The sequence below is a fragment of the Panulirus ornatus genome, chromosome 53 (genome assembly GCF_036320965.1).
Source record: "Panulirus ornatus isolate Po-2019 chromosome 53, ASM3632096v1, whole genome shotgun sequence".
Lineage (NCBI taxonomy): Eukaryota > Metazoa > Arthropoda > Malacostraca > Decapoda > Palinuridae > Panulirus > Panulirus ornatus.
In genome coordinates this window covers 15673168-15699049 of record NC_092276.1, presented here as the reverse complement: position 1 = coordinate 15699049, position 25882 = coordinate 15673168, and the positions used below count along the sequence as shown (strand labels likewise).

The 25882-nt window shown below is 48.6% G+C and overlaps 1 protein-coding gene across 11 annotated transcripts in view; it reads left to right on the top strand.

The window, feature by feature from the left end:
- LOC139765261 (SLIT-ROBO Rho GTPase-activating protein 1-like) overlaps positions 1-25882 on the top strand; it is a 753718-nt gene that overhangs the window by 286339 nt on the left and 441497 nt on the right. For 3 of the 11 annotated variants that reach the window (XM_071692613.1, XM_071692612.1, XM_071692614.1), the window contains exon 2: positions 1242-1484. The exons of the other annotated variants lie outside the window; for them this stretch is intronic. In XM_071692613.1, coding sequence (XP_071548714.1) covers positions 1412-1484 — 73 coding nt within the window. In that variant the 5' untranslated portion in view covers positions 1242-1411. The remainder of the gene's footprint in view (positions 1-1241; positions 1485-25882) is intronic. 11 annotated transcript variants of the gene reach the window in all.

Here is a 25882-nt window from a genome sequence, read left to right as displayed (position 1 = left end):
CACATTAAAGTTGTGTTTTAGTAAACATTAGGATGTAACTTTGTGATGGTTGTGTTCGTCAGTCCAGTCCGGTTATGACGAGGTGTTTCTCACGTCCCACCACACACTACAGTGCCGCCCCCTGCACCATAAAGCCAGCTTATTATACAGCGGTAATGAAGGGAAAGGTCGTGACTGAAACAGACGCGCTTACGTACAGTATGGTAATAACCACATCATTAGTGAACACTTGAATGGCTTACTCTGTGATAGGCCATAACTCTTTAGGGCGTGAGCTTGCACGGTACACGAGTAGATCTGTAGCTAGCAATGCCAGTGAATGCAGTGAACAGACGACTGGGGTACTGTCCGGGTTGTCTGTGAGCTCGGGAACATACGAGACATACGAATGGTAGGCGTGAGGTCATGCGTGAGCTTCAGAGAGAGAGAGAGAGAGACCCAAGCCTCTCACACGGTACCGGTACCATGTAAATGTAAGATAATTTGGGTCGTTAATGAGTGGGCTTCAACCCTTAAGTTAACATTAATGGAGTTTTCTAGACTGTGTATGTGTGTGTGTAACTCATGATTTGATATAATGCAGGTGAACCGAATGTTAAATTATGTACAGAGTATTTGAAGATCAAAAGGCATTATGTGTGTGTGTGTGTGTGTGTAACAGTTTCTAGGTACAGGAAGTTATTTCAGCTTAACATGGAGTAGATGACGGTGTACTCCGGCTTGCTTAGCCTGTTTAGAGGCATAAAGAGGATTAATTGAGAGGCCTTAAAGAAATTGGTCTTCACGGATGGATAACTGGTTTGAAGCAGCGGAGGACGATAACCATAGCCAAGTTACCGTACGGCTGACTGGTAGTGGGGGCGATCCGAGATCAAAATGACAAAATGTTGTGGATATATTTTAGCTGGAAGGGAGGTATGCTGAATGTAGTAAACACGGTAAAGACTGTGGCTTACCTCTCAGAACGACAACAGTGAGTTTCCAGTACTTCGTCTTCAGTGTACATACACGCATATATACATACATATATATATACATACAGTTTGTATTTAACTGATAGTGAATGTGTCATATATACAATATTCGTTACCTCTGCTTCATAAGAACTAAGAGAAGACTGTAACACAAACGCAACCTTGGTTGTTTACTGAGTATCCATATGGACCGATTGGGTTAACCTGTACCATCACAAGTGGTTAACCACCCAGTTGGGTGTTTTAAGTGTGACATTGTTGTTACAGAGAGAAGAGCGTGTACGATAGGTGTGTGTGAAGTATTCGTTGTAAATAGTGTATGTGTGCGGACAAAGGAGGCGAGGTGTTGGTGGTGCCCCGTATATGTTTTGTATAGGCGGGGTAGCGTGGCGAGGATGGGGCGGCATGTGCTGGCGTAGTGACATGTGGGCGGCAGTATGTTCCAGTGTATAGCATCGCAGAGGCCCGACTGGGGTTACAGCCAGAAGGAGATGAAGGAGATCTTCCCAGGTGAGTTGCTACCCATGATGACATAGACTATACAATCATTTATTACGGAAATATAAGACCCTGAGGATTTGTGCTCTACGTTTCGGTTGGCATCGCCTGCAGAATCGTCCCTACAAAGTTACTTCTTGGCTGGGTTAGGTTGCAGTGGGTTTGTTATCTAGCTTATGTATAGATTAGGTTAGGTTGAATGTGTTACCTAGCCTATCTAGATTTGGTTAGATTTGATTTGTATTATTACCAATCCTATCTAGATTCTAGGTTAGGTTAGGTATGTTACCCAGCCTATCTAAACTTGCTTAGGTTAGGTTTGTTACCCAGCCTATCTAAACTTGGTTAGGTTAGGTATGTTACCCAGCCTATCTAAACTTGGTTAAGTTAGGTTTGTTACCCAGCCTATCTAAACTTGGTTAGGTTAGGTTTGTTACCCAGCCTATCTAAACTTGCTTAGGTTAGGTTTGTTACCCAGCCTATGTAAACTTGGTGAAGTTAGGTTTGTTACCCAGCCTGTCTAAACTTGGTTAAGTTAGGTTTGTTACCCAGCCTATCTAAACTTGGTTAAGTTAGGTTTCGTACCCAGCCTATCTAAACTTGCTTAGGTTAGGTTTGTTACCCAGCTTATGTAAACTTGGTGAAGTTAGGTTTGTTACCCAGCCTATCTAAACTTGGTTAGGTTAGGTTTGTTACCCAGCCTTTCTAAACTTGGTTAGGTTTGTTACCCAGCCTATCTAAACTTGGTTAGGTTAGGTTTGTTACCCAGCCTATAGTATGTAGGACTGAGTTAGAGTAGATGAGTGAGGGGAATGATCAGGTGATGATGCCTCATGAGTTAGAATGACCACATTTGACGAGACAGTGAATGGTTGAAATGTTATTGGCTATGAATGATGGTTGTTCCCACATTCGGCCAAGGTCACGGGGAAAGATGCAAGAGGTTGGGGCGTTGACCTCATAGCATGTTTATCTTATATATTTACTGCCTGGTCGACCTTTTAAGGTCATTACTAGTGTCTGTAGATGCATAATGTAAGGGATCATCCCTCACCAGTATAATTATTATTCCCGTGTTTGTGATATTGATCTGACGGTTAATGTTTGCTGATTCAGGCATTCTGTTTTATTAACCAGTTCAGTTGAATTTTATATATTGCAACTGGTTAATTATAGGCCTGACATACAGTCATGAATGGCATTAGTTAATGGTAATGTGATCATAATAAATGAGATTGACTCCCATGTCACTACGGTAAACATTCTTATCTGTGATGTGTTCTCGTTTTACGAAGCTTTTAGAGCCAAGTTAAAACCCAAACATTCTGGTTTAATATAATTCATGAAGACAGAGATTAAGCTTATAATGTTCCCTCATATATGCCAGAACGTAAAGTTGGACAAGCTCGGGGCTATTTGTACTACCAAGTGGGTTCCTCCGTCACCTCAACATTTCAGTGTGTTAGATAAATGTATTATACATAACCTCTCAGTACAGTTGTCACTGTGTTACCTAAGGTATGATGGGAGTATGACTGTCCCATAGTTCACTGCTCTTGTCGTAGTCTTACTTCTCTCTGAACCTTTGGTCTGGGTAGACCGATGTGTTGCAGTGGCAGGGAAGTATGTAACGTCGAGGCTTGTATGTATCCGAAGGTTTCCGGTCTACATATTAGGAGGGATGATGGAAGTATTGGTCGTAAGAATAAAAATGTATCAAACGGGTGTGATATTTTCATGTTATAATCTGACATTCAGTAAACAACGTTAAATGGACGCTGTGGAAACCGCTTTTCCGATTGCCCAAGTCTAAGACTAAATCTTGAGGTCAAAGGTCAGGGTAACATTGACTGGACTTGTGCCGTTAAATAACTGGAGTTCGGCGAGGTTGCTACTTCCTTGGAGAGGTTTGGACCTGATCAAGTTTATCTAAAGCCTCGGAAACAGCGAATATTGAAATGCTCTGACAGTTGGGCACATAGACTTACCTGCTTCGTGGAGCACCCAACCTGCCCATGGTAGAGGCAGGTCATCCCGGATCACACCAGTGTAGATATCTGTAATGTAACTTGGTGTTCAGGGGGAAGTTGTCTTGGAGTTTTGATAATTAGATGATCATTTGGGATGTGTGTAGCCCTTCGTGCGAGAAGAGACAAGGCCATTCAGAGCTACATCGTCTGACCTCAGAGAGCACCAAAAATAGTTTAGTGTGTCATGTTGCCACCAGGAGGCGTCTTCAGTTTGCATTTATGATAGTGTGTATAAAGTCTTTGTTATTGTATAGGATGAACATCGTGATTAATATGATAATGGACTTGTTATGTTGTGGTGTGTGGGTTCAGGCCAGTCTCGAGGGGAGACCACACTTCCGTCCGCTCAGAACTGGTAACTGCTCGGTTGTGGTTACTCCACTACCCTGGGGTCTGTTGTTCGTTACTTTAAGGTCTGTAGCCGTTGTCTGTTGCCTTGAGTACTGTAGCTACAGTCTGTTTGTTACTCTGTGGTCTGTAGCTACAGTCTGTTTGTTACTCTGTGGTCTGTAGCTGCTGTCTGTTACCCTGTGGTCTGTATTTGCCTTCTGCTACCCTGGTAACTGAACAGCAGTCTGTTACCCTGGGGCTCCAGTGTGTTGCCTCGGGTTGTCTTGCTGTTGTCTTCATAGTGACTGACATAACAAGGGCAAGTAAAAGCTATCTCGGGAGGAAGAGAAAAGTTACAGAGAAAGAAAGTAGAAATGAATGAGGGTCCTGCAAGTGTTTGTAGACCTGAGTCTTGAAGGAAGAAATGTTACATGAAGAGGGAAAGACATATAAAGGAAGACATTTCTATATCATAACTGTTCGAGGGAAGAAGGAGACATCATAACGGCCAATCCTCGAGTGGTCGGTCTCCACACAAAAACTGGTGGAAACAGCAGCCAGACGCGGCCCACGGGTCCAAGCCATGTGAGTGGAGCCACATGCAGACAGTTTACGAGAACAACAGACAGAGTATTGCCTATAGGAGAGAGAGAGAGAGAGAGAGAGAGAGAGAGAGAGAGAGAGGCAACATGGCGGCGTGCGGAAAGGGAAGGGCGAAGATCGGTGATGCCTGGAGAATTAATTAGACGGAAGGCTTTGGATTCCACTGTAGTGGCAGATGAGCCACTGCAGATGTGAGGCAGCGTAGATAGGAAACAGCTGCTCACAAGAAGAGTGATTGCGGCACCCATACAACAGACCCAGCGTTATGGGAAGCAGACTTTGTGAGGTTAATCATGTGGGGTTTTGCAGGACAGAATGATGATGGTCATGACAACATGATTGTATTATTACTAAGATGAATTGTGGTGTTTTGAAATTGAACAGAAGGAAACAAATGATTCCTCAGATATAGAAGTAGAGATTGCTCTTTCATCATCATCATAATGTTCAAGGTTCCTGGTTCCCCAGTCTAACATGCTACACAGGTCAGAACAGAGATAGGAAATATGATCAGGGCGAGAAAGACGATGAGTGTTAAAGGGAGGACAAGTGAGTTTAAGTATGTAATGTGGAGTTGATAGGATTAGAATTAGAGGAGAGATCATTTATTGAGAGAAGAAAGAGTGTAGGTGATAGGACAGAGCCCCGAGGAACACCGCTGTTGATAAGGGAGGTGGGGGAGTCGCTCCATCCACGACCACGGCAATAGAACGGCCAGAGAGGAAACTGTGCCTGTGAGAACAGAGAGAAGCAGTGAAACCAAAGGAAAGGGAGTTCAGAAAGGTAAGATTTATGCCACACCCAGTCAAGTGCTTTGGAAAGGTCGAGGACTGTGACAAAAGTTTTTACCAAGATCCCAGGGAGAGGAGGACCAGAAGTGAGTCACACAGGAGAGATGGCTAGTAGACTGGTCGTCTGAAAAGTGTGGAATGGGATTCTGTGGCTGTTGTCTGTTACCCTAGGGTCTGTAGCTGCTGTCTGTTACCCTAGGGTCTGTAGCTGCTGTCTGTTACCCTAGGGTCTGTAGCTACTGTCTGTTACCCTAGGGTCTGTAGCTGCTGTCTGTTACCCTGGAGTCTGTAGCTGTTGTCTGTTATCCTGGGGTCTGTAGCTACTGTCTGTTACCTTGGGGTCTGTAGCTACTGTCTGTTACCCTAGGGTCTGTAGCTGCTGTCTGTTACCTTGGGGTCTGTAGCTGCTGTCTGTTACCCTGGGGTCTGTAGCTGCTGTCTGTTACCCTGGGGTCTGTAGCAACTGTCTGTTACCCTGGGGTCTGTAGCTACTGTCTGTTACCTTGGGGTCTGTAGCTGCTGTCTGTTACCCTGGGGTCTGAAGCTGCTGTCTGTTACCCTAGGGTCTGTAGCTGCTGTCTGTTACCCTAGGGTCTGTAGCTGCTGTCTGTTACCCTAGGGTCTGTAGCTGCTGTCTGTTACCCTAGGGTCTGTAGCTGCTGTCTGTTACCCTAGGGTCTGTAGCTGCTGTCTGTTACCCTAGTTAGGGTCTGTAGCTGCTGTCTGTTACCCTAGGGTCTGTAGCTGCTGTCTGTTACCCTAGGGTCTGTAGCTGCTGTCTGTTACCCTAGGGTCTGTAGCTGCTGTCTGTTACCCTAGGGTCTGTAGCTGCTGTCTGTTACTCTAGTTAGGGTCTGTAGCTACTGTCTGTTACCCTAGGGTCTGTAGCTGCCGTCTGTTACCCTGGGGTCTGTAGCTGCTGTCTGTTACCCTAGGGTCTGTAGCTGCTGTCTGTTACCCTAGGGTCTGTAGCTGCCGTCTGTTACCCTGGAGTCTGTAGCTGCTGTCTGTTATCCTGGCGTCTGTAGCTGTTGTCTGTTACCCTAGGGTCTGTAGCTACTGTCTGTTACCTTGGGGTCTGTAGCTGCTGTCTGTTACCCTAGTTAGGGCTTGTAGCTACTTTCTGTTACCGTAGGGTCTGTAGCTACTGTCTGTTACCGTAGGGTCTGTAGCTACTGTCTGTTACCCTAGGGTCTGTAGCTGCTGTCCGTTGCCCTGGGGTCAGTAGCTACTGTCTGTTGCCCTAGGGTCTGTATCTGCTGTCTGTTACCCTGGGGTATGTAGCTACTACTGTCTGTTACCCTAAGGTCTGTAGCTATTGTCTGTTACCGTGGGGTCTGTAGCTGCTGTTACCCTGGGGTCTGTAGCTGCTGTCTGTTACCCTGGGGTCTGTAGCTGCTGTCTGTTACCCTGGTGTCTGTAGCTGTACTGCCCTCCGCCTGTCCTCGTATGTGCTGTTGGACGATCATCTCCCTGGCGACACAAGTCGTTCAGCACCCTGGATATAAATACATGTCTCTGAGAAACTCTGCCTCGTCTCGTGGACAGCCTCTCCCTTCAGGCTTATCTGAGCGCGGAGCGTGTCGTCGTGTCACCAGCAATTATCCTGGTCTTTGTGTTCGTGAGGCGGTGGTGCCCGCCCTCCGAGAACTGATCCCTTTCACTGACTCATCAAAATATGGTTGATGCTGTTGAGTGGCGCGCCCTTCATACGACTGTGTGTGTGTGTGTGTGTGTGACCCCTCGTCCTGTTTTTCTTTATGGAAGTCGAGATGGGATGTCGCATACCCCATGTACACTCTCTCTCTCTCTCTCTCTCTCTCTCTCTCTCTCTCTCTCTCTCTCTCTCTCTCTCTCTCTCTCTCTCTCTCTCTCGAACAGCTGGGTTGCCTGTGAGCTGACCGCCTTATCCAAGGTTCGAGCCCTTCCGGGCCCAAGGCGATTCCCATCGGTGACTTCACCACAGAAGTTCATAAATTGGCGACGTGTGTGTGTGTATCTACTCTGTACGTGTTATTTAACTTTTGTCTTACATAATCTACGCAGGTTGATAGATACTTATATTAGCACCGTATCCCAGAGTTATATATAGCATATTAAACGTGAGTTTTAGTGTATTTTCTCTGTCATTGTCATGCGCAGAGGGAGATATCCCAAATTGTATCGATGGTGTACGTAATGTTGGTGGAATGATTAATTGATTTTATATGAAGTTGTGTTACGATGACCAGACGCTAAGCATACGTCTGTCTGATATTGTGGAAGACATGTTGAGGGTTTGGTCGAGGCTCAGAGGGGGAGAGGGTTGGACACCATCAGCCCTGCCTTTACATGGCGCTCATTGTCTCGGTTAACCTCATGAGGACGACTTGGATCCCTTCAGGACGACGACCCGAGATCTTGAAGACGACGACTTAATCCATTGAATACGTCGATGTAACGCCGCCTTGAGTATGACGACTTGACCACTTGAGTAGGGTAACGTAATTCCTTGATTCCGACAACAGAATTCCTCGAGTACGACGACTAGATCTCCTGTGTAGAGCGAGTTAATTCCTCGAGTACGACGACTTGTTCTCCTCAGTAGGACAACTTATCCCTCGAGTACAGTGACTTACGTCATCGTACTTCAAGGATTAAAACCACAGCGTCTCCTTCTTTCGTTCCACGAAGTCTTCCGTGTCTTTTATACTTAGTATCCTGACTTGTTCTGTGTGTGTGTGTGTGTGTGTGTGTGTTGGTCTATTGAAGAGGCAGGCGTGTGTCATCTGTAGAGAGGAGGGCGCTGTTCTCACTTCCCGCCAGCCCTGACCTTGACGTGGGCACCAGTGCCCACCGCTGGTGCCCGAAAAGAAAACAGAAAACATCTAGGGTTGTTATCACACACCCGCGCCCGTTTGAAGCAGGTCTCTATTTGTGCAGTTGTGTGAGAGGCGTCGCTTAACTGCCTCCCTCTATACAGGCCCCCCCCAGCTTAATGCGTCCAGCTGTGAAGACGGCAGCTTTAACTGATGCTCGATACGAAAGGCAGTCTTTGTTTTGCTTGTGGTCTGCAGGAGAGGCGTCTGGAGTTCCCTGCTGGCTACAGAGGGCGAGTGATGGAGGCCCTACGAGTGTGTGGGGCAGAGGGGGAGACGTACCTGGTGAAGTGTTCGGGGGTCTTCACTGGCACGGGGCGAGGATGAGACTGGGCTGATGAAGGAGGGTTTTACCTCCGGTGTGACCAGAAACAGTTGACGTGCCGGGCGTGTGGCCGGAGACGGCGAGGCTACAGGTGGCTGACATCATGATACAGAAGATGTTGGTCCGTGTGTGTAACTCACTCACCTGTGTTGCAGGAGGTGAGGGCGATGACGGCTCCTGCTGATGATGGTGTCAGCCTAGGATTGGCATCCCGACTCCTGGTCCACCCTCCACTCCACCCGGTGGTTCTCTCTCTCTCTCTCTCTCTCTCTCTCTCTCTCTCTCTCTCTCTCTCTCTCTCTCTCTCTCTCTCTCCCATCTCCTGCACCCGTCCGGACGACAGAAGTGGTAATCCGATGATGACTCGGACCTCTGACTGGCACGAGAGAGAGGCAGAGAGATTGATGACACGGGAGGAGAGGGAGGATATGACGTATCGATGGAGGTTATTAGCGTGTCCTGCGGCGGAGAGCAGCTAATTACCTGCCAAATTCACCCGTTACGATGTAAATTTTATGGTGATGGCCCGGGGGTAGAGGAGGCCCCGAGACTTTGAACATTTCTAATACAACCGCTTGGTGTGTCAGGATATAATGTTGCTCTCTCTCTCTCTCTCTCTCTCTCTCTCTCTCTCTCTCTCTCTCTCTCTCTCTCTCTCTCTCTCTCTCTCTCTCTCTCTCTACTGGTAGAAAGAAGTAGAGAGGGGTACACTTGACCTCAGTTGGGAGCAGATCAGCTGTGTAGTTCCCATGACATGGGGCGACACACACACACACACACACACACACACACACACACACACACACACACACACACACAATCTCTGATCAGGTTGACCCGGGGAGAGGAGGTGTGGTCCTCTTAGGGCAGCGTCAGCACCACCACTGTGGAAGGGGATGACACCATGTGGAACAGAACACAGCGGTAGAGACGGTCAGGCTGCGGTACAGTGGAACGCGCTCGACACGAACGGTGCCTCATGAGACCGGTGGACGCGAACTGCCTGCACACTGACGGTACTGGAAGGCCTTAATCCCCCGGCTGCGCACGAGGATAATTAGCTTCCGCAATGAGAGGGGCGGACAGGACCGGAGGATTATGTCCACAGGGGAGCGTTGGAGAGGTTGTGGAGGACGGTATGAGAAGGAGGCAGCCTCACTGTGAAAGGACCCACGCCTGCTACACCCAGCCACCCGCAGACGGTAGGCACACACGGGGACGACTGATGGAATATAACTGAAAGGTGAGAGATGTAGTACGGACGTGGGAGAAAGATGTAGTCCGGACGTGGGAGCAAGATGTAATACGGACTTGGGAGCAAGATGTAATACGGACGTGGGAGAAAGATGTACGGACGTGGGAGAAAGATGTAGTCCGGACGTGGGAGAAAGATGTAGTCCGGACGTGGGAGAAAGATGTACGGACGTGGGAGAAAGATGTCCGGACGTGGGAGAAAGATGTACGGACGTGGGAGAAAGATGTCCGGACGTGGGAGAAAGATGTAGTCCGGACGTGGGAGAAAGATGTAGTCCGGACGTGGGAGAAAGATGTCGTCCGAACGTGGGAGAAAGATGTAGTCCGGACGTGGGAGAAAGATGTAGTCTGGACGTGGGAGAAAGATGTAGTCCTGACGTGGGAGAAAGATGTTGTACTGACGTGCGAGAAAGGGTTCTTGTCCTGTAGGTGTGTTGAGCATAATGACAAGTTACCGTCAGACGTGGTAAATGCTGAGACTTTATATAGATACCTTCCAAAGTCGTGTAGACAAATATTGTACACATTCAGGTTATACTGTGAGAAAAACGTGTGGTATAAACTGTGCGATGGATGGAGGATGATCATCCTGGACTTGATGATACGGTTTGGTCAGCTTCCTGTGTCTGTTGTCTGACCAGCCCGAGGTATGGAGTGCTTAGTGAACGGAGGAGACCTGCAGCAGCAAACAACCTGGTAGAACAGGTCCTCACCAAGATAAGATTGCGTGGATTGTCCCTTCACACACACACACACACACACACACACACAAAGGAAGTATAGTTAGCATAAAAACCAGACTGTATGAACTCCACCATTGATACGTCAACAAGAAATACAACACTTGTGCTGTACTGTGTCATCTTTCCCCTCATAATGATTTACCTGGGGGTGAGGAGTCGAACCCAGTCCTGCTGCGCGGCAGGCCGGTGCGCCATCCAGTGGGTCCATGGTTATGTGCTTGGCGTACCTGCCTACCGCTCTGTAGTTCAGGGTTCGAATCCTCTTCGCCCATAAGTTTATCGTTACCTAGTTCCATATGTCCACTCCATGTTAAAAGATACGGTGTATTTTACTGAGGATTTATTTCTAGCGTATTTAGTATATATATATTATAGTCATATGCCATGTAGTTTTTGCTCCATGATTGTAAAGTTGATTTTGTTACACCTCTGACTTCTCTGCATTTGATAACCACTTGAAGATAGGCTCTGGGGGAGGGAGCAGTTTGTGAAGCGCACACCAGCTCGTGCGGGCTGTGGGGGAGCACATCGTACACAAGTATAAACCTTGGGGGAGAGGAAGTCTCTGAGCCGCTCTGGTGGGGGGAGAGGACGCTAGATTATGAAATTATGGATCACATTCACCTGTGTCATTATGTTCAGCGTTGAGGAAGACGGAGACGTGTGCCCGCCAGCCTGACGTACGATACATACATTTCAGGGATGATTCTTAAAACTGCTGAGCAGGAGGAATTATACGATGTCTCCTTCAGTCCTGGAGGGGCACCTCCCTCACTCCTCGAGGGGCACCTCCCATCTGACCCCGTGTAGTATCTCACAGTTTTTTGGTGCGAGTTGGACACCGTGGAGCGTTATGCTTGAATTGCCTCCTGTGTTTTGCTGGGAGGCTGCAGAGGCGGAACACCTGCAAGCGGATGATAATTGTGGTAATAAGCGACGTAATTATGTGATTATTTATCCCAGGGGGGAGCGTGTTGCAAGACAGGAGGAACTGCCGCGTCCAGAATGAACCTCCGCCTGCAGTATCAATTCTTTCTTTCTTAGGACAGTCGATGGCTTGTTCTCTGTATGTTATAGTCAGGACGGCGGAGCGTCTACCACTGAGGGATCCTCCTTGTTGAAGGGTTGTCATTCTGCGTACACCCGCCAGACACGACACCTTCAGACCTGACGTAATGATAGGGTAACGTAGATGCTTGATGCAGACCCACCCAGCCCTTGCGACGCCTTGAGTCACGTTCTCCCCGTCCCTTGCGACGTTCTCCCCGCCCTGCTGGTGGAGACACGTGTACTGATGTTTACGAAGGTTGGCGTGTGTGACCGTAGGGTAGGGAGGAGGGAGCGAGGAGAAACCAGAGCGGGAGTTCGGCTGGTATAGTGACGCAGAAGCTGGAGTATAACATGTACAGTATTTACGACGAGGGTCTGCCTGATGGTAGGGCCAACGCGTAGTGATCACCGCAGGGAGATTTAGTTATGTATTTAGTTATGTATTGTGTAGTTATACACAGACATAGGTTTCTAGTGAGCTTGTGGGTGAAGGGCAGGTATCTATGGGTGGGTCAGGGCCACTGTAGATATGGTGGGTGGAGGGAGAGAGAGTGTGTGTTTGTGGACTGAGAGCCAGCAGCAGCCCACGTGAGGGTGAGGTAGAAGGAAGAGGAGGCGACCTGGGCAGAGAGAGAGAGAGAGAGAGAGAGAGAGAGAGAGAGAGCCAGGGAGGGTCAGCACATGCACCACAGGAACACAGCCGCCAGGGGTGAGGGAGGCTGTGAGGGGTTAGTGACACATCCGGTGACCAGTACACCCGCCCCAGCGTAACGGGCCGCTCCCACCCGTGGTCAGGCTTATGATTGTACTGCTAATGATGTAGTACCACCACCATGCCCTTGTGGTAGGTTCCTGCTGTTGTGTTCAGCTCATGCTGCTGTTAGAGGAGGCTACTACTCAGGTTTGTTATATGTATTTTTGTCCTGCCGTTGTGAAATTGGGCTGCTTCTGTTGTGTTGGTCTGTTGCTGCTGTTGTATGGGGCTACTGTTGTTGTATAAGTCTGTTGCTGCTCTGTAGAGCCGCTGTTGCTGTTTTATTAGGATCCTTGATTGTTCTGTTGCCCTCGTAGTTTTAAGATACAACAGTTGTATTAGGCTGGTACTTATGTTGTATTGGGTTGTGCTGTTGAATTGGGCAGGTACTCAAGTTTATGATGGTTGTAAGTTACAGCAGCGGTGTCGGAGCAGGACTGTTAGGTCCTCGTAGTGACATGAGGACGTGGTCTACGTGTTGCATTCTGTGTTGCTACTGTATTCTTCAGCACTGAATGTTTGATGACGTGTGATACATCTTCCGTCGTGGAGAGAGAGAGAGAGAGAGAGAGAGAGAGAGAGAGAGAGAGAGAGAGAGAGAGAGAGAGAGGTGCGTGGGGGAATATTGTGGACAAGACACGAGATAATCCAAAATAAATTTAAGAGGAAAGTGTCTTTCTGCGAGCAGCTGATCAGACTGTGTGATTCACAGGGACGATGCTGAGACATGCGGGCAACTGAATGGCAGGTTTGGAGAGTGTTTCCAGAGTGGAAAACACTGTAGCCCAAACTCCAGTGAGATGCAGTGGGTAGGACGTCATGGGAATCATTTAAATACTTGGAAAAAAAGGATGATTCGACCATTAAAGATCCTTGACCCATATAAGGTTCGTGTTCATAATGAGGTTTGTCCATATATGCACAAGAGGTGTGCAGGTACACTTGACAGGCCACACGAAGCGTCGGTCAAGATGTCGCTGGAGGAAGATGAACTGCCAAGGGATGGAAGAGGGCAACTGTCATGCCCGTCTTGGAAGAATGGGGACCAGGAAGTGACGGATTGCTCTCTACTTCCAAAGGATGAAGTTCCCTAAGCGTGAGGAAATAGGGATTTAGGAAGGGAGGTCATGGCTCACAAACATCCTAGACTGGTAGTAAGAGAGTTAGCTCAGGTTCAGGTACGTGAGGGTTAGTTGGATTATGTGCATTTGAACCGTATGAAAGCATTTGACACCTTGCCACATTGGATCTTCAGGTAGGAATAAAGGGATCCTCCTTGGGTAGAGAATGACCTTAGTGCGAGGGAACGAAGGAGGCATGTGTCTCGGGAGGTGTCCCGAATAGGGTTTGGGATCGCTAGTGGCGTACCGCATGGATCAGTCCTGGGACCACTGCTCTTCTTGATCTGTGTAAATGTCTTGCCAGAAGGATTGAATTCACGCCTGAAATGGACTGAAGGAATGTATTCGTGATGGGAATTGTAAGCCGACATCATCCCTAATATCCTAATATGTCGCAAGAATCCCACCTTAGTAAAATAGTTAAATGGAGACCAACTGTCTGCTGGCAAATCTTGGATTTATACTGAAATTCATAGACAAGGGAATATTCAGTTACCTGTTCATATGCTACATAAGGCCAAGACTAGAATATGCTTTCCAAGTGTTTGGTTACTGCTTAAAGCTATTAGAGAAGGTCTAGAAGAGGGCAACAAAGATGATTCTAGAATTCAGAGCTAACGTATAGGAAAACCTTAGAGGCCATGAATTTGTCTATCATGGAAAAGAGAAGAGTGACGGGTGACCTGATCATAACCTTTTTCAGTTTTTAAACCAGTTTCGGTAGACTGTTCAAAGTCCTTCGAGAAATGTAGGGATAGATCAGCCTGACGATATAACATGAAAAATAAGAAAAAGCAAATTTAAAGACTATGTAAGAAAATACTTGATATGAAGTGTGGATGAATAGAATAGAGTGAATGAGGGTATGATGAACTGGGTCAATATACTGAACTTTAAAAACTCGTATGATATAAGAGATGGTACAGGAGATGGGGTCCCACGATTGTAAAACTCCCTCCCCCCTGCAACACACACACACACACACACACACACACACACACACACACACACACACACACACACACACACACACTCGTCACAGGAAGCAATAAGGGCGCAACATGAGCTCAGGTAGTGAGGGAGGCGGGTGCAAGTGACGCAAGGGATAATAACTTGGTGAGACTTGTGTTATGGGTGGCGGTCGGCCATGACACCACCACCAGCCAGGGAGGTCAGCCACGACACCAACACCAGCCAGGGGTGTCAGCCATGACGTTGGCACCAACAGCAGGCAGGGGTGTCAGCCATGACACCAACACCAGCCAGGGGTGTCAGCCTTGACGCTGGCACCAGTAGCAGGCAGGGGTGTCAGCCATGACACCAACACCAGCCAGGGGTGTCAGCCCAGACGCTGACACCAGCAGCAGGCAGGGGTGTCAGCCATGACACCAACACCAGCCAGGGGTGTCAGCCTTGACGCTGGCACCAGTAGCAGGTAGGGGTGTCAGCCACGACACCAACACCAGCCAGGGGTGTCAGCCCAGACGCTGACACCAGCAGCAGGCAGGGGTGTCAGCCACGACACCACCACCAGCCAGGGGTGTCAGCCTTGACGCTGGCACCAACAGCAGGCAGGGGTGTCAGCCACGACACTAACACCACCCAGGGGTGTCAGCCATGACGCTAGCACCAGCAGCAGGCAGGGGTGTCAGCCGTGGCGCTGACACCAGCAGCAGGCAGGGGTGTCAGCAGGTGTTGCCAGGCACATCATCTCGTGCTTGCTGACTGACTGACTCGTTCAGTCATGATGTGTCCTGCTCACTGTGTTCGTTGTTGCTTCGTTATCTTCGTGTTGAGGTACCATCGTGGCCTCTTACAGTTGGGTCTCGTCATCATTGGTCACTGGCACCGTCTGCGTTGCTCGCCAGGCCCTGGCCCAGCCTGGCCCAGCCCAGCCCGGCCCCCGTGTACATCAACAGGTAATGAGATTGTCACTTAGGAGGAATGGTATGGTAAGGGGGCCGCCTCTGACCTCCACATCTGATGGAGTTTTTTTTATTTGATAACGTAATTAAATTCAAATGCGAGTGTAATGGTAGTAATGTAGGAGAGGCCTCCTGTACAAGCTGAAGAACTGGTGATGAAGTTTTTGTTAATTACTCTGTGGCCGCCCCAGTTGTGAGTATAGATTTGATTGAATCATTTTGAAATATAGTCTAACACACACACACACACACACACACACACACACACACACACACACACACATGGTATTCACTTTTTGTCTTGATGTGAAAGTGAATATTTTATGAATGACCTTGCAGCAGTATCACTGCGGGATTCGATCAGGCGCGTGCTTGTAACACAGGGTCAGACGGAGCATGGTGTCATGTGGTCACGTGATGTTGTGTGGTTTGGGCGAGGGAGGTTGTCCATGTGGTAGGAATTCTCGGTGGTCGAGTGGCAGGTAGAGGTGAGGTGGTTTTTCGGGTGACTGTGGGCGTGGTTGGTAGGTGGGGTAAATTTGGAGGAGTAGAATACATTGTTGGAGGGTTAGATGTTGGGAGGAGATCGTTGGAGTTGCTGGTAGTGGACGTCATTATAGTGTTGGTGTAGTTCTTGTGGCTTGCAGTAGTTGGAAGGAAGGTGGGTTTGGCGGGAGTGGTGTTTGCCTGGACGGAAGGAGGCAGAGGGGCGGCGTGTTGTGTAACCAGAGAGGCTGAGCCTCAGTGGTGCCCGGCGCCTGCTGGACACTCTCAGGCCAGGCAGGGCCCGAGTTAGGCAAGGATCAGGGAGGTACATCAGCCAGGGCTGAAGCAGAGAAAGTGCATGTACAGAGAATGGAGGTTGAGTTCTAGTTTTAAGATTTTTAATGTCTAGATATGCGTAGGTGGAGGCCAGTATAGAGCGTACAGTGGGTACAATACATCATGGGTGAAGGATACATGGCTAGGAGGTAGATGGAGGTCAGTATAGAGCGCACAGTGGGTACAATACATCATGGGTGAAGGGTACATGGCTAGGGGGTAGGTGGAGGCCAGTACAGAACGTACAGTGGGTACAATACATCATGGGTGAAGGGTACATGGCTAGGGGGTAGGTGGAGGCCAGTACAGAACGTACAGTGGGTACAATACATCATGGGTGAAGGGTACATGGCTAGGAGGTAGGTGGAGGCCAGTACAGAACGTACAGTGGGTACAATACATCATGGGTGAAGGGTACATGGCTAGGGGGTAGGTGGAGGCCAGTATAGAACGTACAGTGGGTACAATACATCATGGGTGAAGGGTACATGGCTAGGAGGTAGGTGGAGGTCAGTATAGAGCGTACAGTGGGTACAATACATCATGGGTGAAGGGTACATGGCTAGGGGGTAGGTGGAGGTCAGTATAGAACGTACAGTGGGTACAATACATCATGGGTGAAGGGTACATGGCTAGGGGGTAGGTGGAGGTCAGTATAGAGCGTACAGTGGGTACAATACATCATGGGTGAAGGGTACATGGCTAGGGGGTAGGTGGAGGTCAGTATAGAGCGTACAGCACATGGACATAAGGAGGGTGAGAGGTGGAGCCTAGCGGCCCAGATGATCTTTCTTCCTTCAGGTAGGGAGGGAGGAGTGGCATTACTGTCATTGGTATGATGGTAAGCATTGTAACACAGGGTACGCATATACAGTTCCACGGGTCGCCAGGGTACAGTTACAGACAGAACATGATAACTGGGGGAGTGAAGACACTGTATGCTGCAGTACACTCCTCCCCCTGCCTGTGCTACGACCGGTAGTTACCGTACAAGGTCCTTAGCGTTTATACTTTTATATGCGTCTTCGTCTCGCCAGCTGTATGTACCTTGATGATGGGAGAGAAGATGTAACGTAATGCGTCTCACGTACACACCTCTTACTGTTGTCACTTAACAGCGATGCAGAGGAGGTCAGTACAGAGCTATTTAAACTTCATGATATTATCAGTATTTAATTCAACCACGGTTCATGGTGCCTCTGAGTTTAACTGCGTGAGCTTTATATATGACCCTTAGAGCACGATAGTACGTATGACCTTCTAGCACAACGATACGACCCTTGAGCACGACGATACGACCCTTGGGTAGGACGGCCCAGCTCTTGCCTTTTTTTAAGTCAGGTCAAAGGTCACACCACCATATTTAACGGTCGTGCTGAATGATGTTATACCGTCATACCCAGGTGACGTACCATTGTGTTGTGATCGTGAAGACACAGAGGCAGGAGTGTGATGAAGGGAAGCTACGGAACAGATATACAGGCAGATAGCAGCAGGATCTGGGAAGCAGAAAGAGTAGCAGTATCTCGGAAATAGATGGACTAGTTGGCAGTATTTGAGAGGTAGATTGATAGATAGGTAGCAGTATCTGGAAGATAGATAGCTAGATAGTAGTATGTGGGAGATAGATAGCTAGGGCAGGAGGAGGACATGGTAGGTACGGTACAGCATCATAGATAGCTAGGGCAGGAGGAGGACATGGTAGGTACGGTACAGCATCATAGATAGCCAGGGCAGGAGGAGGACATGGTAGGTACGGTACAGCATCATAGATAGCTAGGGCAGCAGGAGGACATGGTAGGTACGGTACAGCATCATAGTGAGGCTGCACCGGAGAGTCTCGTGAGGGATCGCTCTGTGTCAAGCTTAATTCCGGGAGGGATGAAGTCTCGTAGGCCTACCACATGATGGATGAACCCGGGCGAGGCTTATCCGGAAACAGACGTTATACTTTTTCCGTTACCAGAGCTCGGGTTGTCTGGAGGTACAGTAGTGTAATCCTGCTACAGCACTGGATGTAGGACGGTGTAGTGGTATGACTAACATTGCTGTTCATTGTGGTAGGGTAAGGTGTAGAGCAGATGTGTTCAATGTGGTAGGGTAAGGTGTAGAGCAGAGGTGTTCACTGTGGTAGGGTAAGGTGTAGAGCAGAGGTGTTCACTGTGGTAGGGTAAGGTGTAGAGCAGATCATTATGTGGCGGGGGAGTCGTGGCGGGAGGTGTGTGTCACAGGGTTGCTTGGTCATTTCTTCACTGCTGAATGGACGATGTGGATGAGTCTCGGGTGATGGAGAGATAGTCGATTCATTTGTATGTGAGAGAGACATAAGTAGGGCAGGTTCTCCTCCGTGTGCCGCAGCATTTGGCTGTGTCGTTCATTCTAAAGCTGACAGGAGAGGCGAATCTCCCTGAGTGGCATTCATCTTTACGATGAAACGTCTTGTACGGGTTTTTACCATCATGTAACACGGAAATAAGTACTTATAACTCGATGACTTTATCCGGGTTATGATTCGCCGCAGGTGTCGTGAATGGTTGTTTGTTAGACCGTAGTGACCCGAGATAATATTTTCTTTTCATCTTCAAGTTTGTGTCATCTCCTCCTCAGGCAAAGTAGACATCGTACTTGAATTAGTAACCAGTCATGAATCGTGCGTGCTGTATGACCTGCGTTAAGTTGACACTGTTAAACGATTGGAGTAGTGAGAGGTGATGAGAGATGCATACAAATGTATGCTCTCATTAACCGTTTCAACAGGACAGCCCGATCCTTGAACGCAGTCGTACGATCCCCGAGTACGACGGTACAAGCCTTGAGCGAGCACGACCGTGCGACCCTTGGGTACGATGGCCTGACCCTTGAACTTGTCCTTAAGGGTTTTTGGTCAACGACCAGGTCATCATACCTGAGGGCAGCACTGTCATGTGGTCAAGGATCGTACTGACGTCACCAGGGGTTGTTATATTGTGTACAGGACTGTAGCAGTTATGTACTGCAGCAGACCTTACTGACCTTGACCCTGAACGTACACAGCAGCACAGCTTTAACCCGACGCTCGTGAAGGCGTGGGCCAGGGGCATCGTCCTCCCACGCAGACACACATACACACAGTGGGGCCGGTCATTTGCATACGTAACAAGAGGCACGAGTCTATCATGGCCAGTAACCCACCGCCTCCCCATACATCAGAACTGAGATGCCGGACCTCAGTGGGAGCGACCGTGTTTAAGCTTGGCCTATATAGTCCTTTCGTGTCCTGAACTGCCGTCCGGGATAGTCAGTAGTATATATTTGAGGATAGAACTTATCTGTACATTTATAACCGTGTCCAGGGATGCCTCTCCTCCTGTGTACAGCCTTTCTTTTCCCTCCCGGCGTCCTTCACGCTGAACGCTCGCCACTCATAACATAATTATCCTCGAGGTAAGGCACCTTTATTTTGCCCGTGTACACTGCTGGCTGATCGATATGCCAGACACGTGTCAGAGGGTCGTCTTGAACGCGTGTAACGGCCGTTGGCTGAAGCCATAGAACGTGGAGTACGCCTGTGTACAGACCATCACAGATGAGCAAGCATTGTACACTCAGGTCTAAAGAACACTTCACATGAGCTGGTTGGTCTGTAGATGTGAAGTGTACACTTGCTTAAGGAACATACCGGCTGAGCCTTGACCATATCAGTTGTGCATTCTTGTATATAGAAACATTTTGAATGTTGTCTGTAACAAGAAGTGTACAGACAGTCTTGTCGAACCAACGCTTGGGATGAGCTGGTCGACTGTGGCAGCAGCGACGGTCCCCAAGATGGTGATGGAGGAAACCAAGCAGAGAGCCAGAGCAGCAGTCGGGATCCTTCCTCCGCCACACTGACGTCCCCAATTCCTGACGTTCTCAGTGGACGGCGGAGGTTGATGGGTTGAGCTCCCCCTCCAGCGCGTCATCTACGGGTTTGATATTTACGTGTTTCCGTAGGAAATGATAGACCGACACCTAAGATATGGTGATTGCTGGCAAGTTTTATAATATTATTACAGGTTGACAGACTATGAACGTACGTCTAGGAAGGGGTGTCGCCCACCACGACATATTTGTTTTTTTTAAGCTACATTCTGTATGGATGGATCCAGGGTACACTAAGATGAAATTAGACTGAAGGTCGAGTAACATGATTACCGAGAGGTTAAAAACTTGAGATTTAGCCTCACCAAGAGGTTAAGGAGAATAATAAATGGTACAGACGTATGGGTGATGTTAAAGACTTGAGTCTTACCCTGACCACACCCTACTGCCACGTATATGTAAATCTTCCAAGACGTGTAGAATGTTGATAATGCACTGTACGAATCCCTGTGCGAGGTAACTGAGGCAGCAACGCCGTCGAAAACCTCGGGACGAGCCCGGCGCCTGAGTTGGCGGGCCGACAGTGAGTGTGTGTGTTTGTGTGTGTGTCTTCTCTTCCCCGTCCCATCCTCTCCCACGCACGCTCCCCCACCCTTCCCCCCGCCCGCTGCTACACGGACAGCGCCTCATAGGACACGGTGCTGAACCACCGCTGGCCTGGCCCCTTGCCTCGCCTAGCCCCCCTACACATGACGGCTATTTCGCCCTGTGGCGCGGCGGGGTACTGGGTACGTGTATCTGTCTATGGGTGTGTGCCCTATATGTGGGTTGTTGCATATTACCTGTTTGTTGATGTGGGAAGAGAGCGTTACATATACTGAGAGAGAGAGAGAGAGAGAGAGAGAGAGAGAGAGAGAGAATTTGGGTACGAGTGAGACTGTTTGTGTGTGTTTATCGTTAATGTTTGGCTGAGTATACACACGCGTTGTCACATATGTTTGTAAGAGATTGCTATGCTTTCCAGTAAATGGCAGGGTTAACTCGGTAAAAGTGAACTGAATTATGGGTTGTAAATGTAACGGTACGGAGGGGTACAAGTTAGCTCTGGTCTTGGATATGATAAAAGATGGGACGACGGCATCGCTGAGGGTGCGAGATGCTGGGAGAGGGGGAGGTAAGTCGGCCAGTGGAACAGCGTAAACAAGTGGGAAGAGCTTGAAGAATATCCTTTCCCACTTGATATGCTAATTCAAGTTTATTTCTCATCTTATTTTTGATGAGTAAATAATAAGTTATAATGGAGCTTTTAGGGAGAAGATAAGTTAGTTATTTGTTATTCAGTAGAGGCAAGTTTTCCTTGACCGGTAACGTGCGGTATAGAGTTAATTATGGTTCAAATGATTACGTAGACTGCAGTGCGTCTGCGCTGTAGGTCAGGTCACACACAACGTTTGATTATGAATTAAGTAAAAGTTTTATCTGTGCTCGCCACTTTATAGACTGCGGTCGGCCATATTATATCAGTAGTAAGCTACTGGACTGACTACAGTGTGTATGACCGTTGTCACAGAACGACGGGACAGACGAGCGAGCACGACGGGCACTGCCCCGTAGCTAGGATGGTATCATGTTAATGCTCAAGTCGGAGGTCACACCATATCAAAGGGTCGTACCATTGTGCTCAGATATCATCATTCGAAAGTTATTGTAATTTTTCTTGTATCTTCAGTCTGTTCAAGCTTGTAAAGTGTTTAAGTTTACACTTGTCATCTTGAGCCAGGTTGCTTGAGCCAGGTTGGAAGGCAGGAGCATGCGCAGTGTAGCCTTGTGGCGGATATGTAGGGAACCACAAGGAACAGCACTGCCAACGACTCCAGCCTAGCAACTGTGTTACCAGAGTCGTCGCGACTGAAGGCTGTGGTCTGCCTTGTTATGATTTAGCTGTGGTTTGCCATGTTATGAGTAAGCTGTGGTGGAGATGGACACGCATCGTGAATATGGTTGTGTTGAGAGGAGCATGAATATATACCTTGTCTTTTTTTCAGCTGTATAATCTCTCAAGGTAATTTGTCAGGTTATTCGTGTTAGAGAGTGCAAAATGCTTGTGTCCGTAATTAATGCACAGACACAGCAAAAAAACGTTTTAGATTAATTAAAAATATTTGCTCTTCAAGTAATGGTAGAAATGCGCTGTTTTAACATGGTGTAATACATTCCCTTGTAATAACCTACCTGGTAAGAGACCATTGAGGGTCTGTTAGAGTATTTAATTAACGTTTATCATAAGTTTGTTGTTACTATCACTTATTGCCTTGATGTGTTCAGGATCTGGACAATGTCACCGTGGCCATATCATCATATCCAGCGGCAGTTTGCTGAACAATGCACTCATCATTGGTATCCAGTGCTCTGAAACAATTGTTTCATTGAAATAATGATGATAGCAATAACCACAGTGGTGTGTTGATAAACTGCATCCCAAGGCTTAACATATACGGAGAAAGTACACACAAAGTATGTACAGTAGTGCTATAAATATTGTAATGACTTGACCTACAGGTTGAAGACGATAGTGCAGTGTGTATGGACCTCTGGAGTGGAGCAAAGCTTCGTGTGTGTGTGTGTGTGTGTGTGTGGTGTGAGGCGAGGCTGCGGGAGGAGGCGGGCCGTTGCTAGGGAGGTGTCCGTCGTACTGGAATATAGTGTACAGTTGACTGCCTCCTGCCCTTCTCTGTCCTCCATTTCATACCCCTCCTCCACCCCTCCCTCCTTCAGGATACCCTGCCTCCACTACTCACCTTTCCTCTGGGCTTACCCCAGCCTGCCGTCTGCCCACACCCCATGCCCACTTGCCCCAATATCTTCATCACTTGCCCACTCTTACCTTGACCTCCTCGTCCTCGCTTCTCCCTTTCCATTCCTCCTTTGCTTCTCTGGTCCTCTCCTGCCTCCTATGCCTTTCCCTCCTACGCCTTCCCACCTTCGCTTGCCTTTCTGAGCCAAGCTTGGGGTACCCTCTCCACCTTCGCTTGCCAGTCTGCTCTGCTTCCCGAGTCCTCCCCTGGATGTGTTCTCTCCATCATCACCGCTTTCCCTTCCTTCCCTCCTCCCTCTCCTGCTTGGGTTGTCCTGCCCACCTTCGCTTGCCCTCCCCCATCCACTTACCTCCCCTGTGCCCTCCCCCTCCCGGGTGATGAGTCACGTGACTCCTCTTCAGGTCCCTGCGGGTGCTGTTGCCGTCGTCGGCTCCTTACTGCGTCTCATGTCGGGACTTCCTCATGAATCAGGAATGATGATAATCTACTTAGATGGAATATACCCTTGATAGCATGTTCCTCATGTGACTGTAATATTGGAGTAACGTAAGCCGGGGTTCGTAACAAGATGATGTTTGTTATATTGAAGCTAAGCTTCTAAACACGTTCCTAAATGGGCAGTGACAGTTTAGTCTATCAAAGAGAATTACGGGAGCCAAACCAGTCGCCATTTGAACGTAGATACCGTCTTCCCCCTCAGGATGAATAATAATGTAAACATCCAGCATGGTAAAGATAGCCTCGATCGCCACCATTACCATGTCGGCGGCGAAGTAACTCAGTATGAGCGAGAGGCGTTGGCGTTGCGTCACAGGCTGGTCCTCGAACCGTGCGTGGCCGTTAGGGGCCCACCCGGCCCCGGGGCCGGTCGGCCGGCGGTTTGAAGTACGTGGCTGGGAACATTGTGGCTGTCTCCCCAAGCTGGAGGATCCCTAGTTAGTTTACGATTTGTTTACGCCAGCCATTAATGTCTGTTTTGAACTCATTTTAAGTACGCGGTAGTTTTAATTCTGGTTATCGTTTGTTTATTTGATCTAAGAGTTAATTCGGTCAGGATTTTGGAGATGATGCAGAGCAGCAGGCCTTCCTGGAAATGGGCAGTAGTTCGCGAAACATGATTCGGATACCATTTTTTTTTTTTCGTACACTGAATCTCTTATGTTAATTTCCGGTCGCCTGGTGTTGATGGTTATGGGAGAGGCAGTTAGCGTTGGCAACACTCTGGTGAAGTTGCCAGAGGCGAATTATTACCTCAGATTTTGTTTATAGACTTAGTTATGATGTATTTGTTCCGTGTTGTTCTTTTAGTGAACCAGGTATCGCGACTTCGTCATAGGTGTAACCTGTCGTGGAGACAACGAGGAAGGGGAGAACTCCGGGAGTGTGAGGAGGAGTTTGAGTGTGAGGAAGGGGAGGAGTCACGCAAGTGAGAGAGGTGTTTGAGGAAAGAAGTGTAGCATGGAAGAGGAGGAAGATCAACTGAGATAGTAGCAGATAAGGGAGACAAGGGGACGTTTAGCAGGAGGAGTGAGACAAGAGGGTAGAAGGATTACAGGATGATGAGCAGCAGAAGGCCGACGTGAGCTCAGCTCGCCTGCTTGCCTTCTCTTCCCTTCCCTCACCCCCTCGTCCGACCCAGCAGCAGCGTTGGGGCCCGCCGCCGGCATGAAGCCCGCCCACCCACCTCAATTTTTGGTTGCCACGGATGCATCCCAGATGGGTGGTTGCTTGTTTGCCGCCGGGGGAGAGACACCCCAGATCGCCTGCTGTTCTACCTTAGCGACGATGGTTCAGACTGACCTCGGCTGATATACCAGTGCATGCATGCAGGATCGGAGGTTATTGGTTGTTAGCGAATCACAGACGAGTTGTCAAGTTATAGATCTCTTACATACAACATATAGTGATACTCTTGTGGTCTCTCTATATTCTCACACCTCGCAATGAAGACAGAGTTCAATTTTCGGGTCTTTGGAGCTTGTGATGTTGCTTTCATCACTGAGACCTTCCTACCTGGGACTGGAGGCCACAGCTTAAGAGATGACGCGGGTTGAAAATGTACGATTTGACGATGGAGACAACAGAGCCAAGGATCTTGTTGATGACACAGTTTGTGGAGTGTGTGTGCTCAGGGAGGCGTCAGTTGGGGTTCGTAAAGCGAGAAATAAGCAAAACGGTTTGGCTTAGAGGAGCGAAGTTGTCGGGGATGTGTCATAGAAAACGAAATCAGGTTGATGACGGTATCCAGACTCACTTGATGAGATGATTGGAGGAGTGAGCGAGCGTCCGGGGCACCAGGAAAGGAGGGTATATTCCCGTCACACGACATCAAGAAGGCCACTGAGTGCGTGAGTTTAATTTCTTTAATCATTTTATTTGCCAACACACCACTTAGTGCGTGAGTACTAGACCAAGGTCACGGTAAGTTCATGGACGCTGGGGGGGGATGAGGGGGGGGAGACGTTGTTAGACAAACAGATTGATTAGGGAGAACTTCCCCTCCTTCCCCTCCCTCTCTCTTGTGGTAGTGAGGAGTGAGTGTGCTTCCGTGAGTGTGTGTGTGTGGGGTAAGAAGACGGTGTTGGCTCAAGTTTCGTTTCCACACACACGAGTGCTCGTACTCAAGACTTAACCACTTTACGACGGGATTTAGCCAGAAGGCAGGGTTGACGCTCGAGGAAAGAGAGAGAGAGAGAGAGAGAGAGAGAGAGAGCAGTAAGTGCTATTAGTCTTTGTGTGTACTTGTGTGGCGGAACTTGTTTTCGTAGGTAACCGTCTGTCCGTGAGTGTCTGTTCGTATTTCATTGTCTCCCCATCCCTGTCTGTCCGTGTTTCTTCATCTCCCCGTCTTCATGAGAGAGAGAGAGAGAGAGAGAGAGAGAGAGAGAGAGAGAGAGAGAGAGAGAGAGAGAGAGAGAGAGAGACTGTTTCCGTTTCCCCGCGCGATAAAACGTTGGCTTTGCCGAATTCCAGGAGCGGCCACGTACGTTTTGAGGCCAGGAACTATTGATTTCGCGGTCAAAAGGTCAAAGGTCAAGGGCGCCGTGACCTGAGGGGCGTATCATGCACCGTTGCACGCCATGGCTGGGATTGTGGCGTGAGAACGGCGGCTGGCCGGCCTTATGGCCGAGGGGGAACCTAGATAGTG